Raw genomic sequence first — 14,522 nt, forward strand, 5'->3', positions numbered from 1 at the left:
ATTCTATATTTAAAGAATATAGAGGGTTCTGGGGACATGGAAAAAGAGGAGAACTCATTGGTTTTTATTCAGATTACAACATTCACAGACGCTGCAGCAACTGCATAAATTGATGTCACAAAATAAATGTGATTTGGAAAACAAAAAAATGGGAGTGGTTATTTGAAGTTACAGAAGCATGTACATTACATAATGCTTACATGCATCATAAAATCATGTTTGGAGAGGAATTTAAAAAAAAAAAGATGAAGTAGGCTACTTTTTGTCATAAATATACCACCTAGTATTGCTTGTTGTAGGCCTTTATGGAAAAATATATTTTAAAGATGGCTAACAAAAACTAACATTTTGTATGTATATCACAATTAAACCAGCTTTAAAATACTATTTCCACCTCATAATTTTGTGGAAATAGTCTTTTTCATATGTGCTACGTTTGTGTGTTTGTTGCAATAAAGTTTAGTTTGTCGCGCCATTAATTGCATTAAGTTGCTATTCTGTTTCTAAATAGTCTGTAATCTCCTGGCACTCTTTGCACCTGTCCATAGACCAACTCGGCCGACGAACACTGCAGGTCCTCCTTAGGTGCAGTACGAAGGCCCAGCATGATCCAGGGTAGCTTGTCGACCCAATTACCTTCAGAAAGACCAGCGCGCAAAGTGGCTTTCATCGAACGATGGAACCGTTCGCACAGCCCATTAGCCTGAGGGTGATAAGCGCAGGTGCGGTGTAGCTTGACCCCGAGGCCCTCAGCAAACCTCTGACGTGAACTGCGCACCCCTGTCGGACGAGAGGTCCGCCGGCGGTCCAAACCGAGCGACCCAGGTCCCGATAAACGCCCGGGCCACGTCACTGGTCGATATGGAGGTGAGGGGAACGGCCTCTGGCCAGCGGGTCGTCCTGTCCACCATCGTCAGGAGGTAGGTGAAGCCCTGGGAAGGAGGAAGCGGACCTACGATGTCGATGTTGACATGGTCAAACTTCCTCACAACAAAAGTCTCCAAAGGCGCCTTGGTGTGACGGTGGACCTTGGCTCGCTGACAAGCCACGCATGAATCGACCCAGGCCCGTACATCTTTCTTCAACCCAGACCAGACGAACTTCTGAGCCACCAACCTCGACGATGCCTTCCTGCCGGGGTGTTAGAGACCATGCACCATGTCGAAGGCGGCCCTCTGCCAACCAGAGGGCACCAGCGGTCTAGGCCAGCCCAAGGAGACGTCACACCACAGCTCGACCCCGGAGTCGTCGACCGCCACCCTTTCAACTTGCAACCCGGTGTCGGAGCTCCGAAGCAACTGGGTGCCACGATCGGAAGCCTGGTCGGCCGCCATCCGGGAAAAGTCGAGGCCCAGCTGTACCGTGTTGACGGCTGCCCTGGACAGACAATCCGCGACCACGTTGTCCTTGCCAGCGATATGTGGGATGTCCGTGGTGTATTCAGATATGAACGACAACTGGCGCTGTTGCCGCGCGGACCACGGCTCGGACAACTTCGACATGGAGAAGGTGAACGGCTTGTGATCAACGAAGACCGTGAACTCATGGCCCTCCAGGATGAAGCGGAAGTGGCGGATCGCCAGCCAGACAGCAAGGAGCTCCCTGTCGAACGTGCTGTACTTGCGCTCCCGAGGGACTAACAGGCGGCTGAAAAAGGCGAGCGGCTGCCACGCACATTCGACGCGCTGCTCCAAAACGGCCCCGACGGCAAAATCAGATGCGTCAGTAGTGAGGGCGATCGGGGCATCCGGGCGCGGGTGGGCCAACAAGGCCGCTTGGGACAGCGCGGCTTTCGTCTCTTCAAAAGCCTTGACTCTCACATCGGTCCAGTCGACCGCACGGTTAGGAGCCACACCCTTAAGTGCGTCGTAAAGCGGGTGCATCACATGGCGGATGAACCTGTGGTAAAAAGTCACCATCCCGAGGAACTCGCCGAGACCCTGGGCCGTCTGAGGTCGAGGAAAAGCGGCAACAGCTTCCACTTTTGCCGGGAGCGGGGTGGCGCCGTCCTCGTTGATGAGGTGGCCGAGGAATTGGATGGAGGGCACACCAAAGACACATTTAGCTCGGTTAATAATCAGTCCAGCCTGGCTGAGCTTGGAGAAAAGCTGCCGGAGGTGTGAAAGGTGTTCTCCGATGGAGGAGCTGGCCACCAGGATGTCATCCAAGTAGACGAAGAGGAACGGCATGTCCCGGAGAACAGAGTCCATGAGACGCTGAAAAGACTGTGCCGCGTTTTTAAGGCCGAATGGCATCCTGAGAAACTCGAACAGTCCGAAAGGTGTTATCACAGCAGTCTTAGGCACATCGGCGGGGCGTACCGGAACTTGGTGATAGCCCCGTACCAAGTCGACCTTGGAAAACACCTTCGCACCTGCCAGGTGGGCAGAGAAGTCCTGTATGTGCGGGACGGGATAGCGATCGTGCGTCGTGGCATCATTGAGGCGGCGATAGTCTCCACACGGTCGCCAGCCGCCGTCCGACTTCGGAACCATGTGGAGAGGCGAGGCCCACGGGCTGTCGGAACGACGAATTATGCCAAGGCGTTCCATGTTGGCGAATTCGGACTTAGCTGTGGCCAATCTATCAGGGTTGAGGCGTCGGGCCTTAGCATGAACCGGCGGGCTCACGGTCTCGATGTGGTGCTCGACCCCATGCTTGGTAGTAGTGGCTGCAAATGTAGGCGTGGTCAGGCTGGGGAATTCTCCAAGAAGCCGCGTGAACACGTCATCATCTGAGAGCGGGCTGGCAAGGCCCTCAAACGTCTCCACATCACACCCACAAGCAACAGTGGAAAACGTCACAGCGTCCAACTGGCGGCCATTTTTAACATCCACCAGTAGACTGTGGGCACACAAAAAGTCCGCGCCAAGAAGGGGAAAAGAAATGTCAGCAGTGACAAAGTCCCAAGTGAACCGGCGCTCCCCAAAACATACAACCACTGTCTTAGTGCCGTAGGTCCGGATAGGTGCATCGTTGGCCGCTGACAGGTGCGGGCCGTGAGTGCCCCCGGCAGCATCTTCAGCCGAGGCAGGCAACACGCTTCTGCGGGCGCCGGAGTCACAAAGGAATTTGAGTTTGGAGAGGGTGTCCGTGACAAACAGCAGCCGGCACTCTGCGCCCCCACTCACAGCTGCAACTGAGTGGAGGCGTTGCCGTTTTCCGACGCAACAAAGGAGCAAGGGGCGCGGCCCCTCTTCGCCTTGGTTCCAAAACGTGCGTGAAAATAGCATAAGCCAGGGGCTGATCGGCCATCCACGGCAGAGCGTGCCTTATGAGGTGCAGTTGCGGCCGCCGGGACTGGGAAGGCGAAAATTGTTACATAGAAAGATAAAATGTGCAAAATGCACGAGCATATGGCGTGTTAGCTCGCATGGAGCTGTGGTGGTTTGATCTCGGGTTGAGTTAGCAACAAAAAAAGGAAAAAAAAAAAAAGTAGGACTTTTGCGTCAATCATTTCAGTGATAACACTGTTCAACAAAAATTTTTAATCGCAGATGGCTTTGTGTGTCTGAACGTATTCTCGACGCTTATTTGGGGAAAATTGCAAGGTGGCTTTATTTCTATTTCATACACAAGGCAAATCAATGTGCTTCACACAAGCAAATACACAACACCTACAAACATCAACAAACAACCATTAACAACATTTAGAAGCAAACAAAAATAACTTCCTAAATTACGTACAAAAAAAACATACATTGACATTTAAACACATTAACAGCAAACATTTAATATTTACAGGTTGAGTAGTTTTGAAAGCATTACATTTACACTTTTAAGATGCACTGACACTTTTACAGCACACCAGTCTCACTTCCCTTCATTTTTTGAAGCTTCAAAGATGGCTGCCATTCTCACCAGCACACTCGTGTCTCTCAGCAAGCTTTTTACAAGAGAATCTTTTAGGACAAACACTGCAACTGAATGGTTCCTTCACACCATGTGTTCTTGTGTGCTTTCTTAAATTTGACATGGAAGAGAAGCTTTTTCCACAATCTGAGCAGGAATACGGTTTCTCTCCAGTGTGTGTTTTTGCATGTGCTGTTAAAGAATTGGTGGAAGCAAAGCTTTCCACACATTTTGTGCATGAATATGGTTTCTGTCCCGTGTGTGTGTTCTTATGTGGCTTCTTAATTCAGACTTGGCAGGGAAGCTTTTGCCACAGGCTGAGCAAGAAAAAGGTTTTTCCCCAGTGTGTGTTCTTGAATGTAATGTTAAATGTGACTTCTGAGAGAAGCTTTTGCCACAGTGGGTACAAGCAAAAAGTTTTTTTCCAGTGTGTCTTCTTGTATGTATCGTTAAGTCTGACTTCGAAGAGAAGCTTTTACCACAGTCTGAGCAAGAAAAAGGTTTCTCGCCACTATGGATTCTTGTATGTGTTGTTAAAGCTGACTTCTGAGAGAAGCTTTTGCCACAATCTAAACAAGAAAAAGGTTTTTCCCCAGTGTGTGTTCTTGTGTGTGTTGTTAAATCAGACTTCCGAAAGAAGTTTTTGCCACAATCTAAACAAGAAAAAGGTTTTTCCCCAGTGTGTCTTCTTGTATGTGTTGTTAAATCAGACTTCCAAAAGAAGTTTTTGCCACAATCTAAACAAGAAAAAGGTTTTTCCCCATTGTGTCTTCTTGTATGTGTTGTTAAATCTGACTTCCAAAAGAAGCTTTTGCCACAATCTAAACAAGAAAAAGGTTTTTCCCCAGTGTGTGTTCTTGTGTGTGTTGTTAAATCAGACTTCCGAAAGAAGTTTTTGCCACAATCTAAACAAGAAAAAGGTTTTTCCCCAGTGTGTCTTCTTGTATGTGTTGTTAAATCAGACTTCCAAAAGAAGTTTTTGCCACAATCTAAACAAGAAAAAGGTTTTTCCCCAGTGTGTCTTCTTGTATGTGTTGTTAAATCTGACTTCCAAAAGAAGCTTTTGCCACAATCTAAACAAGAAAAAGGTTTTTCCCCAGTGTGTGTTCTTGTATGTGTTGTTAAATCTGACTTCCGAAAGAAGTTTTTGCCACAATCTAAACAAGAAAAAGGTTTTTCCCCAGTGTGTGTTCTTGTATGTGTTGTTAAATCTGACCTCCGAAAGAAGTTTTTGCCACAATCTGAGCAAGAAAAAGGTTCCTCGCCAGCGTGTCTTCTTGTATGTATTGTGAAATCTGACTTCCAAGAGAAGCTTTTGCCACAATCTAAACAAGAAAAAGGTTTTTCCCCAGTGTGTCTTCTTGTATGGGTTGTTAAAGCTGACTTCCAAGAGAAGCTTTTGCCACAATCTAAACAAGAAAAAGGTTTTTCCCCAGTGTGTCTTCTTTTATGCCTTGTTAAAGCTGACTTCCGAGAGAAGCTTTTGCCACAATCTAAACAAGAAAAAGGTTTTTCCCCAGTGTGTCTTCTTGTATGTGTTGTTAAAGCTGACTTCTGAGAGAAGCTTTTGCCACAGTCTGAGCAAGAAAAAGGTTTCTCGCCACTATGGATTCTTTTATGTGTTGTTAAATGTGACTTCCAAGAGAAGCTTTTGCCACAATCTAAACAAGAAAAAGGTTTTTCCCCAGTGTGTCTTCTCAAGTGAATTTTCAAACTTCCTTTTGAACTCAATGTTTTCCCACAGTGAGAACATTCGCAGGATTTGTCGTCAGTGTGACACGACCTATCATCAGCAGCATGTTCATCATTACCATCCAGATTATCATCATTATCATTATCATCATCATCATAAGAAGAAAGGGACCTTATGTCATCACTTTTTGCTTTTGATGATCCCCAGTGGTCTGCATCACTTTCTGGAATCATGTTTTGAGGATTTAAGATCCTGTTTGGAGGCTCCGCTCCTCTGCCCTCCTCACTCTCACCCTTGACTTCATCTTTACTCTTTAAAGGGGCGAAGGTCATTGGTGACTTGGTGATGTCATCCTCAACCTCCTCCTCTTTGACACGAACGGGCTTTTCTTCCTCTTCGATGTAAGGATGTTCTTCCTCCTCTTTAACATTCGGAGGCTTCATGTCCTCTTGGTCAGGACGAAGATATTTCTCAGCGACGTCTGCAGGACACAAGAAGACAAACACACATTTGGGTTGGTCAAGTCAAATTTCAAGCGTGAGATGATGTGCATTATTGTTTCTACAGTGCACCTCGACTTGGGGCCACCGCACACTCGGATTGGCCCATCCAAAAAACAAAACAAAAAGAAAAAGGGAAAAAAAAGTATTGGCCTTGTTAAAAATCTGACAGCCGATATAAGGTCAAATCTAAAACTATTTTAATCTCTCTCTATTGATTGAAGTCGACTAAATTGAGTTGATATTGTCCATCCGCATACATTTCAACTTTTACATAGAAAATTAAAACACCTATTTGTAACCATAGTTAGGCTGGAAGACCCCTACTTCCACATGATTCATCCCATTCTCATCTTTCCAATTTAAACATATTCCAAATATTCACGCCTTACCCACAATTCACTATTTTGTACCCTACGCCTGCCCTCAGCGGCAGCCATCTTGGCCAATTGATTTGGTACACCAGGGATTCTCGCCAGGAAATGCCCCGGCTTGAATAGGAAGTGACCTGATTTCAACAGGAAATGACTTGTTTTCAACAGGAATGACCTGGAAGTGACCTGATTTCAATAGGAAGTGATCTGTTGATTTGAACAGGAAGTTACCCAGAAATGGCCAAAAATCAACAGGAAGTGACCTGATTTCAACAGGAAATGACCCGGAAATGGCCTAAAATCAACAGAAAGTGACCCAGAAGTGGCATCAAATCAACAGGAAGCAACACGATCTCAACAGGAAGTGACCTGATTTCAATAGGAAGTGACCCGGAAATGGCATAAAATGAACAGGAAGTGACCCAGAAGTGGCTTCAAATCAACAGTAAGTGACACAATTTCAACAGAAAGTGACCTGATTTCAATAGGAAATGACCTGAAATCAACAGGAAGTGACACAATTTCAACAGAAAGTGACCTGCTTTCAATAGGAAGTGACCTGAAATCAACAGGAACTGACTTGTTTTCAACAGGAAGTGACCCAGAAGTGACCTGATTTCAATAGGAAGTGACCTGTTGATTTGAACAGGAAGTTACCCAGAAATGGCCAAAAATCAACAGGAAGTGACCTGATTTCAACAGGAAATGACCCGGAAATGGCCTAAAATCAACAGAAAGTGACCCAGAAGTGGCATCAAATCAACAGGAAGCAACACGATTTCAACAGGAAGTGACCTGATTTCAATAGGAAGTGACCCGGAAATGGCATAAAATGAACAGGAAGTGACCCAGAAGTGGCTTCAAATCAACAGGAAGTGACACAATTTCAACAGGAAGTGACACAATTTCAACAGAAAGTGACCTGAAATCAACAGGAACTGACATGTTTTCAACAGGAAGTGACCCGGAAGTGACCTGATTTCAATAGGAAGTGACCTGGAAGCGACTTAGAAACAACAGGAAGTGGCCCGATTTCAACAGGAATTGACCTATCAATAGGAAGTAGCCCAATTTCAACAGGAAGTGACCTATCAATAGGAAGTAGTCCAATTTCAACAGGAAGTGGCCCGATTTCAACAGGAAGTGACCTACCAATAGGAAGTAGTCCAATTTCAACAGGAAGTGGCCCGATTTCAACAGGAGGTGACCTATCAATAGGAAGTAGTCCAATTTTAACAGGAAGTGACCTGATTTCAACAGAAAGTGAGCCTTACTCCAGTCCTCAATCTTTCCTCCATTAATTAATTCACTCATTAATTTACCTTAATTAAGCGCAACCGCTTCATTCCATTTTCACGTGTCGTCTTGTGTGCAGTTCGCATATATGCCCATATGAACTCGGCCCTTATTTGCAAAACGGAATCGATTGTCATTGACTCCCGTCTTCGTGAATGCTACAGTTGCAACCAGTGATATTTTTGTCGCCGAAATATTTACATGATAATGTTCGTGACTAATTGTTTTTCCCGACGAAAATTAAATGAAAACTAAAATAGAAGCCATTCATTCAGACAATAACTATGATTAAAATTGACTGACAATTTCGTCAATGACTAAAATGAAAATGAAAACAACACAGTCGTGAAAATTCACACAACCCAATCGGAATGAATGAGAAAAGAACCACTCAGAAAATGTTGTGTTCACTGCACTTTAACTCAACTCAACTTTATTTATAAAGCGCTCTAAGAACAGGCATTGCTGTATACAAAGTGCTGTACATAAACATAAATTGTGCAGCTGTAAGATTAATCTCAAGCAATTTAATTATGCACTTTTTCTTATTCAGGTGAAAAGTTACATTATTGTCAGTTGAACATGATTCATTGAAACAATAAAGACACCATTGTATGAAATGTGTCTTGCGTGTTAAACTAAAGTCACAAATAGGTGTGCTATAATTTTCTGCATAAAAGTTTAAACGTATGCTGAAGGAAAATAGACTAAACTGTGAATTTAGTCGACTAAAATTGGATCAAAACTAAAATACAATCAGAAGACTAAATTATGACTGAAACTTGTTAATTTTAGTCAAAAGACTATAACTAAAACTAAATTAAAATTTCTTGTCAAAATTAACACTGGTTGCAACAGCAGTTGAATGTAATAATGCAGTAATCATGACAAAACTGTGACTGTTTTGTAAAAAAAAAAAAAAAAATGTATGTGGGAAACAGGGATATGTATACCGACAAAAAAAAATAATTTGTAGTATTGTACCACCGTTTTAATACAGTCTTATTGTGCACCTAAGTGTTCTTAAAATCGCACACGTCTTGTCAGATACATTGGTATGACTGTCTCATGACTGTATAATCGGCCCCTGTCCGGAATCAACCAATCAAATCAATTTATTTCACTATTTAAAATAACAGTTGAATTAAATTACTGTGTACAGTAATGCGGACTGCAGTGAATTTTTTTAACGCTATACAGTAGTGCTAAGCAAGGGAGAGTAATAAGAAGTGTACAAACCTGCTGCGTGTAGCACAATTCGAGACTCCTCGCAAACGTCGTCCAGCGGTTGAAAATGTTGCTCGTTCTCTTCTTTGACTCCAAAGAGTTCCTCCTCGTCCTTTGGTGTCGTTCTCGCCGACATTTTGGCACAATAATGCCAACAAAGTCACACTTGGTCTCTTCCTGACCACGTGTTATGTGCTTCTCTTTGTTAGCGGCTAGCGAGCTGAGCTAAGCTAAGCTAACTCGGCCGAGAAGCATCAACGCGCACCGAGAAGAGTTTAAACACACGCCGACATTTAATAAATGGTGTCGCAGACCTTCAAAATGGTGATGGGAGTCCTGTGTGTTCAGTCCAACACCAAATCAAAAAGAATTCATTAGCAGAGGACGTCTGATGAAACGCGATGTGGCCGCCGGCCACGGCAGTGAGCACGTGAAGAAACGAACGAAGACGTGCGGCGGAAGTCAGGCAGGACACGCCCCCGCTGCGTTACGATTGGCTGCTGGAAATTGTCCGGGGGCTTCAGCGCAAGCAATGCCACAAGTCATCGGCAGATGTCGCCATTTTTGCTGCGGTTGGAATCGAAACTCTCATTCTTTTTTTCAGTGTTTTGATCCCGATACAATTGTAAAGTTTAAATTGGACTTATTGAAAAGAGCTCCAGTTTATTGTGGTGAATGTGCAGTTTAAAAATTCGCCATCAAAGTTGAACAAGCATTTTGAGGTAAACTGAATGTTTATTATCAGGGATGAGATTTAACCACCAAATGTTATGAGTTTAAAGGCCCAGTCTGCCGGTTTCACTCAGGAAAATGCACTTTTTTAAATGCAGGATCGAAACAAACAAACTACTTGTCAATTTACAGATCTGGGCTTCTCTTAACTTCTGGGGGTGATTTTGTCCTATAAACCCCCACCACCCCAGCCCAACCCCACCTGGGGGGGGCGTGTCGCAAACAGGGCAGGGCGAAATTGTCGGCTGTGTGACGTCACTCCCGCGGCAATTTGAAAGCACGCATGGATTTTTTTTTTCACTCACTCATTCACACGTTAGCTTCTCTGAGTGAGTGAGTGAAAAAAAAAACAATACGTGCGTGCTGTCAAAATCCACGAGAGTGACGTCACGCAGCCGACAAATTCTCCCGGCATCTTTAAATTAACATTTTAACCTTGCCCTTTTTCTTTGTAAATACCTTAAAACCAAACTAAAATATATAAAAATGCAAAAAATAAATAAATCTTGAGCAATAGTGTTGTAAATTATTTACCAAGGAGCGTTAGAGGCGTGTCAACCACGACAGCCCCACAACATCCAGAGTCTTTTGGAACTACGGGCGGATCTCATCCACCCTCAGGGCCCTGCCACCGAGGAGATTTCCAACCACCTCAGTGACTTTGAACCCAGAGATGTTACGTATGGGGTATGGATGGACCCAAAAGTGGAGGAAACAGGCAGGAAGAGCAAGTGGAAGAACAATGTAAGGAACTTTATTGACTATGACGGGGAAGGACTGGACGAGACTGAAGGGAAGGACACTGGGCTGGACGTGGACACAGATCATGGCGGAGACTTGGTGTGGCGTGATGCAGAGACTTGGCGTGGCGTGATGCAGAGACTTGGCGTGGCGTGATGCAGAGACTTGGCGTGGCGTGATGCAGAGACTTGGCGTGGCGTGAGGCAGAGACTTGGCGTGGCGTGAGGCAGAGACTTGGTGTGGCTGACTTGGAAGACTTGGCGTGGCTGACTTGGAAGACTTGGCGTGGCTGACTTGGCGTGGAAGACTTGGCGTGGAAGACTTGGCGTGGAAGACTTGGCGTGGAAGACTTGGCAGGGAAGACTTGGCGTAGAAGACTTGAACTTGGCAATAACTAGTGATGTGCTTCTCGGGTCGAATCCCTGAAGCGTGTGCCGAGTAATGCAGATGAGTGGTTCATGAACGGCGTGTCAATGCGTGTGTTGATGACGTACGTGGTGACGTTTGAAGCCCCACGAAGCAAGGGTACCACGTGACTGATTCAGGAAATGATTCGCTAGGTTTGAGTGTAGTTCGAAATAAAAGCGACAAAGAAACGCTATGGATTCCCCTTCACTTTTTGTGTTTTCGGTTCCCTTATTGCGCTACTTTTTTTGCTTTTGGCATTCGATTTGACGAGCTTCTTTTTGCGATGGAACCAGCAAGAAAGAGATTTGCCCTTGTTTAGGAGCACTTTGAGCAGATCTCACCTCAGAAGGTACTATTTTAACAGATTCCAATAATAAAATAAAATAAAATGTGACAACACATAAAATTCACATTTTTCTGTTCACAGTTGAAAGTCCCCTTCAGTACTGGGAATCACAGAAATATACGCGTCCAATTCTATACAAACTTGCTATCTCATATCGATGCACCCCTGCTTCATCAGTACCATGTGAAAGAGTTTTTTTCCAAAGCAGGGGAAATTCTCTGCAAAAAAAAGAAACCGCCTGAGTCCAAAAACTTCGGAAAAAATAGTTTTTAAATAAAAATGAATAAGCACTTTATTTTACCTCCTTATTTCACATTTTCACTTGTTGCATAAGCACAAACATAGACAAAGTAACACAGAACAATTCATGTTAAAACACTCTTCAAATATATATTCTTTTGTATTTAGAGCATGATTTACACCCCACCATTTTATTGCATGCACCAAGCATGTTATACATTTTTCTGTCCACATGATGGCGTCGTCGAGGAAATGAATCATCTTGAAGCCCCTACGTGTGTGTGAAGCATTTCACTGCAGGGCTTCACTGCTTTACGGGGCTTCATTTTGCCATCACTAGCAATAACAGACTTGGTAGACTTGGCCATAAGGACTTGGTAGACTTGGTAATAAAGACACCACGGTGACCAGACATGCAGACATTCAACCAGCAAACATCAACCAGCAAACAACAAACAACAAACAACAAACAACAAACAACAAACATCCCAACAAACAATGCTCCCACACCCGTGTGGGACAAACACCACTCCCTTATACAAACACTAATGACAATAACAGGACACACCTGGGAGACACAGCAGGGAGGGGGAACCAATCAGCAATACACACCAGGAAGGGAAGACACAAGCAGGTGGACCAGGTAAACCATAACGAGACTGGGGAAGAAGACAGGAACACCAGACAACCAACGCTCACCAAAATAAAACAAAAACCCAAACCAACTGAAACGTGACAAGAGATAGGAGAGCCCACCTCAGATTCGGCAGACTGCTTCCTCAAAGGAAGACGTGTTGGTGCAATTGAGATCTTCGAAGTATTCCCCCCACCGACTCACGACGTCCCGAGTCGAAGTCAGCAGCACACCATCTCCATTATACACAGTGTTAATAGTGAACTGCTTTCCTCTCATGAGACGCCGGATGGTGGACCAGAATTTCCTCAAAGCCGTCCGGAAGTCATTTTCCATGGCCTCAAACGAACTCCTCCCATGTCCGAGTTTTTGCCTCAGCAACCGCCGAAGCCGCGTTCCTCTTGGCTAGTCGGTAACTGTCAGCTGCCTCCGCAGTACTAGAGGCCAAAAAGGCCCGATAGGACTCCTTGTCAGCTTGACGGCATGCCTTTCCGCTGGTGGTTCGAGGATTGTCGCCGTGACAGGCACCGACTACCTTATGGTCGCAGCTCCGATCGGCTGCCTTAACAATGGAGGCGCGGAACATAGCCCCCTCGGAACCCTCTCCTCCCCCGGGACAAGGGAGAAGTTCTGCCAGAGGGAGAAACTCTTTCTGACAGGGGATTCCGCCAGACGTTCCCAGCAAACCCTCACAATACGTTTGGGTCCGCCATGTCGGACCGGCATCTTCCCCCACCCTTGGAGCCAACACACTACCAGGTGGTGATATGTTGACAGCTCCACCCTTCTCTTCACCTGTGTCCAAAACATGTGGCCACAAATCCAATGACACGACTACAAAGTCGATCATCGAACTGCAGCCGAGGGTGTCCTGGTGCAAAATACACATATGGACACCCCTATGTTTGAACATGGTGTTCGTTATGGACAATCCGTGATAAGCACAGAAGTCCAATCGCAAAACACCACTCGGGTTCTGACCGGGAGGGCTGTTCCTCAAAATGACGTCGCTCCCTGTCTCACTGTCATTGCCCACGTGAGCGTTGAAGTCCCCCAGCAGAATGAGGGTGTCCTTGGGGAAGCACGCTCCAGCACACCCTCCAGGGACTCCAAAAAGGGTGGGTACTCTGAACTGCTGTTTGGTGCATATGCACAAACAACAGTCAGGACCCGTCACCCCACCTGAAGGCGGAGGCAGGCTACCCTCTCATCTACCGGGGTGAACCCCAACGTACTGGCGCTGAGCCGGGGGCCAATAAGACTGCCCACACCTGCTCTGCGCCTCTCACCATGGGCAACTCCAGAGTGGAAGAGAGTCCAACCCCTCTCGAGAGGACTGGTACCAGAGCCCAAGCCGTGTGTGGAGGACAGTTCGACTATGTCTCGTCGGAACTTCTCTGCCTCACACACCAGCTCAGGCTCCTTCCCTGCCAGAGAGGTGACATTCCATGTCCCAAGAGCCAGCTTCTGTAGCTGGGGGGTCGGTCCGCCAAGGTCTCCTCCCATGGCTGCCACCCAGCCTCCACTGCACCCGACCCCTGTGGCCCCTCCCACCGGTGGTGAGCCCATGGGAAGGTGATACAGTATCTGATATGTTATTGATATATATATGCAATATTTATTTGTACTGCAAGTAATGCAAATGACTTTTGGCCAGTTTTTCTCATCTGTGGCTCTCACACTTTCCTTCAGCAAAGTTTTGACGCAACACTTACCTTCCAATGAAGGTAAAATGTTTGTGATGACTGATGATGACAAGCCATTGAAGTCAAGGAGGCGGACCTCAGAGCCAAGGAGTAAGTTGAGGGCAGGTACCAACTGACTCCTTATTTGTAGGGAGGGCACTAATGCTGATTGGCTAGGGATGTAAGGTATTGCCACACACTTCCCACCAGGGGGAGCATCATCTCATCAGCGCCACACTCAGAAGTACAAATGCAATTGCATTGTACTGTCGCTTCTCTTAATGTGATCATTTTTGTCGGAACGCCGCCTGTGAGTCGCAGCGGTGGCCGGAAACGGAGCTGGTGTGTGAAGCCCGGAAGTCCAGGTGGCATCTACTCCATTTGATGTGTATTTTGATTTCAAAATGTGATGAAAGGTTGTTTGACGACAAGAACAATTTGCCTGCAGAGGCAAAAGTGCCACATGAACAGAAATTATATTACTACATGCAAAATGAAAGAATCAAAACCAGGTATGGACACAATTTTGTTCTGATGTCATCTGAATATTGTATGCTAATCATGTCAAAATTGTTACATAGAAAGATAAAATGTGCAAAATGCACTAGCATATGGCGTGTTAGCTAGCACGGAGCTGTGGTGGTTGAGATAGCAACAAAGAGTAGGACATTTGCGTCAATCATTTCAGTGATAACACTGTTCCACAAAATTTTTTAATCACAGATGGCTTTGTGTGTCTGAACGTATTGTCGACGCTTATTTGGGGAAAATTGCAAGGTGGCTTTATTTCTATT

At 45.6% G+C, this 14,522-nt stretch overlaps 1 protein-coding gene across 2 annotated transcripts; it reads right to left on the reverse strand.

The window, feature by feature from the left end:
• Positions 1–3,936: 3,936 nt before the first annotated feature.
• On the reverse strand, positions 3,937–9,327 carry LOC144007016 (uncharacterized). Of its 2 annotated transcripts, none has more exons than XM_077506257.1 (2): positions 8,955–9,327; positions 3,937–6,026 (listed from the first exon to the last, which is right to left on the reverse strand). In XM_077506257.1, the coding sequence occupies exons 1-2, from the start codon at positions 9,076–9,078 to the stop codon at positions 4,048–4,050; spliced, it is 2,103 nt and encodes a 700-aa protein (XP_077362383.1). In that variant the 5' UTR covers positions 9,079–9,327; the 3' UTR covers positions 3,937–4,047. The 2 variants fall into 2 exon arrangements, with proteins under 2 accessions (XP_077362383.1, XP_077362384.1); XM_077506258.1 differs by lacking the exon at positions 8,955–9,327 and adding an exon at positions 6,118–6,165.
• Positions 9,328–14,522: the final 5,195 nt, after the last annotated feature.

The sequence above is a fragment of the Festucalex cinctus genome, chromosome 1 (assembly GCF_051991245.1).
Source record: "Festucalex cinctus isolate MCC-2025b chromosome 1, RoL_Fcin_1.0, whole genome shotgun sequence".
Taxonomy (NCBI): Eukaryota; Metazoa; Chordata; class Actinopteri; order Syngnathiformes; family Syngnathidae; genus Festucalex; species Festucalex cinctus.

What these genes read in the sequence shown, in the direction of transcription:
- LOC144007016 (XM_077506257.1), bottom strand. Translation starts at nt 9,078, where the DNA reads ATGTCGGCGAGAACGACACCAAAGGACGAGGAGGAACTCTTTGGAGTC. An exon ending in AATTGTGCTACACGCAGCAG is followed by an intron (nt 6,027 to 8,954) that starts GTTTGTACACTT and finishes TGTGTCCTGCAG; the next exon opens with ACGTCGCTGAGAAATATCTT.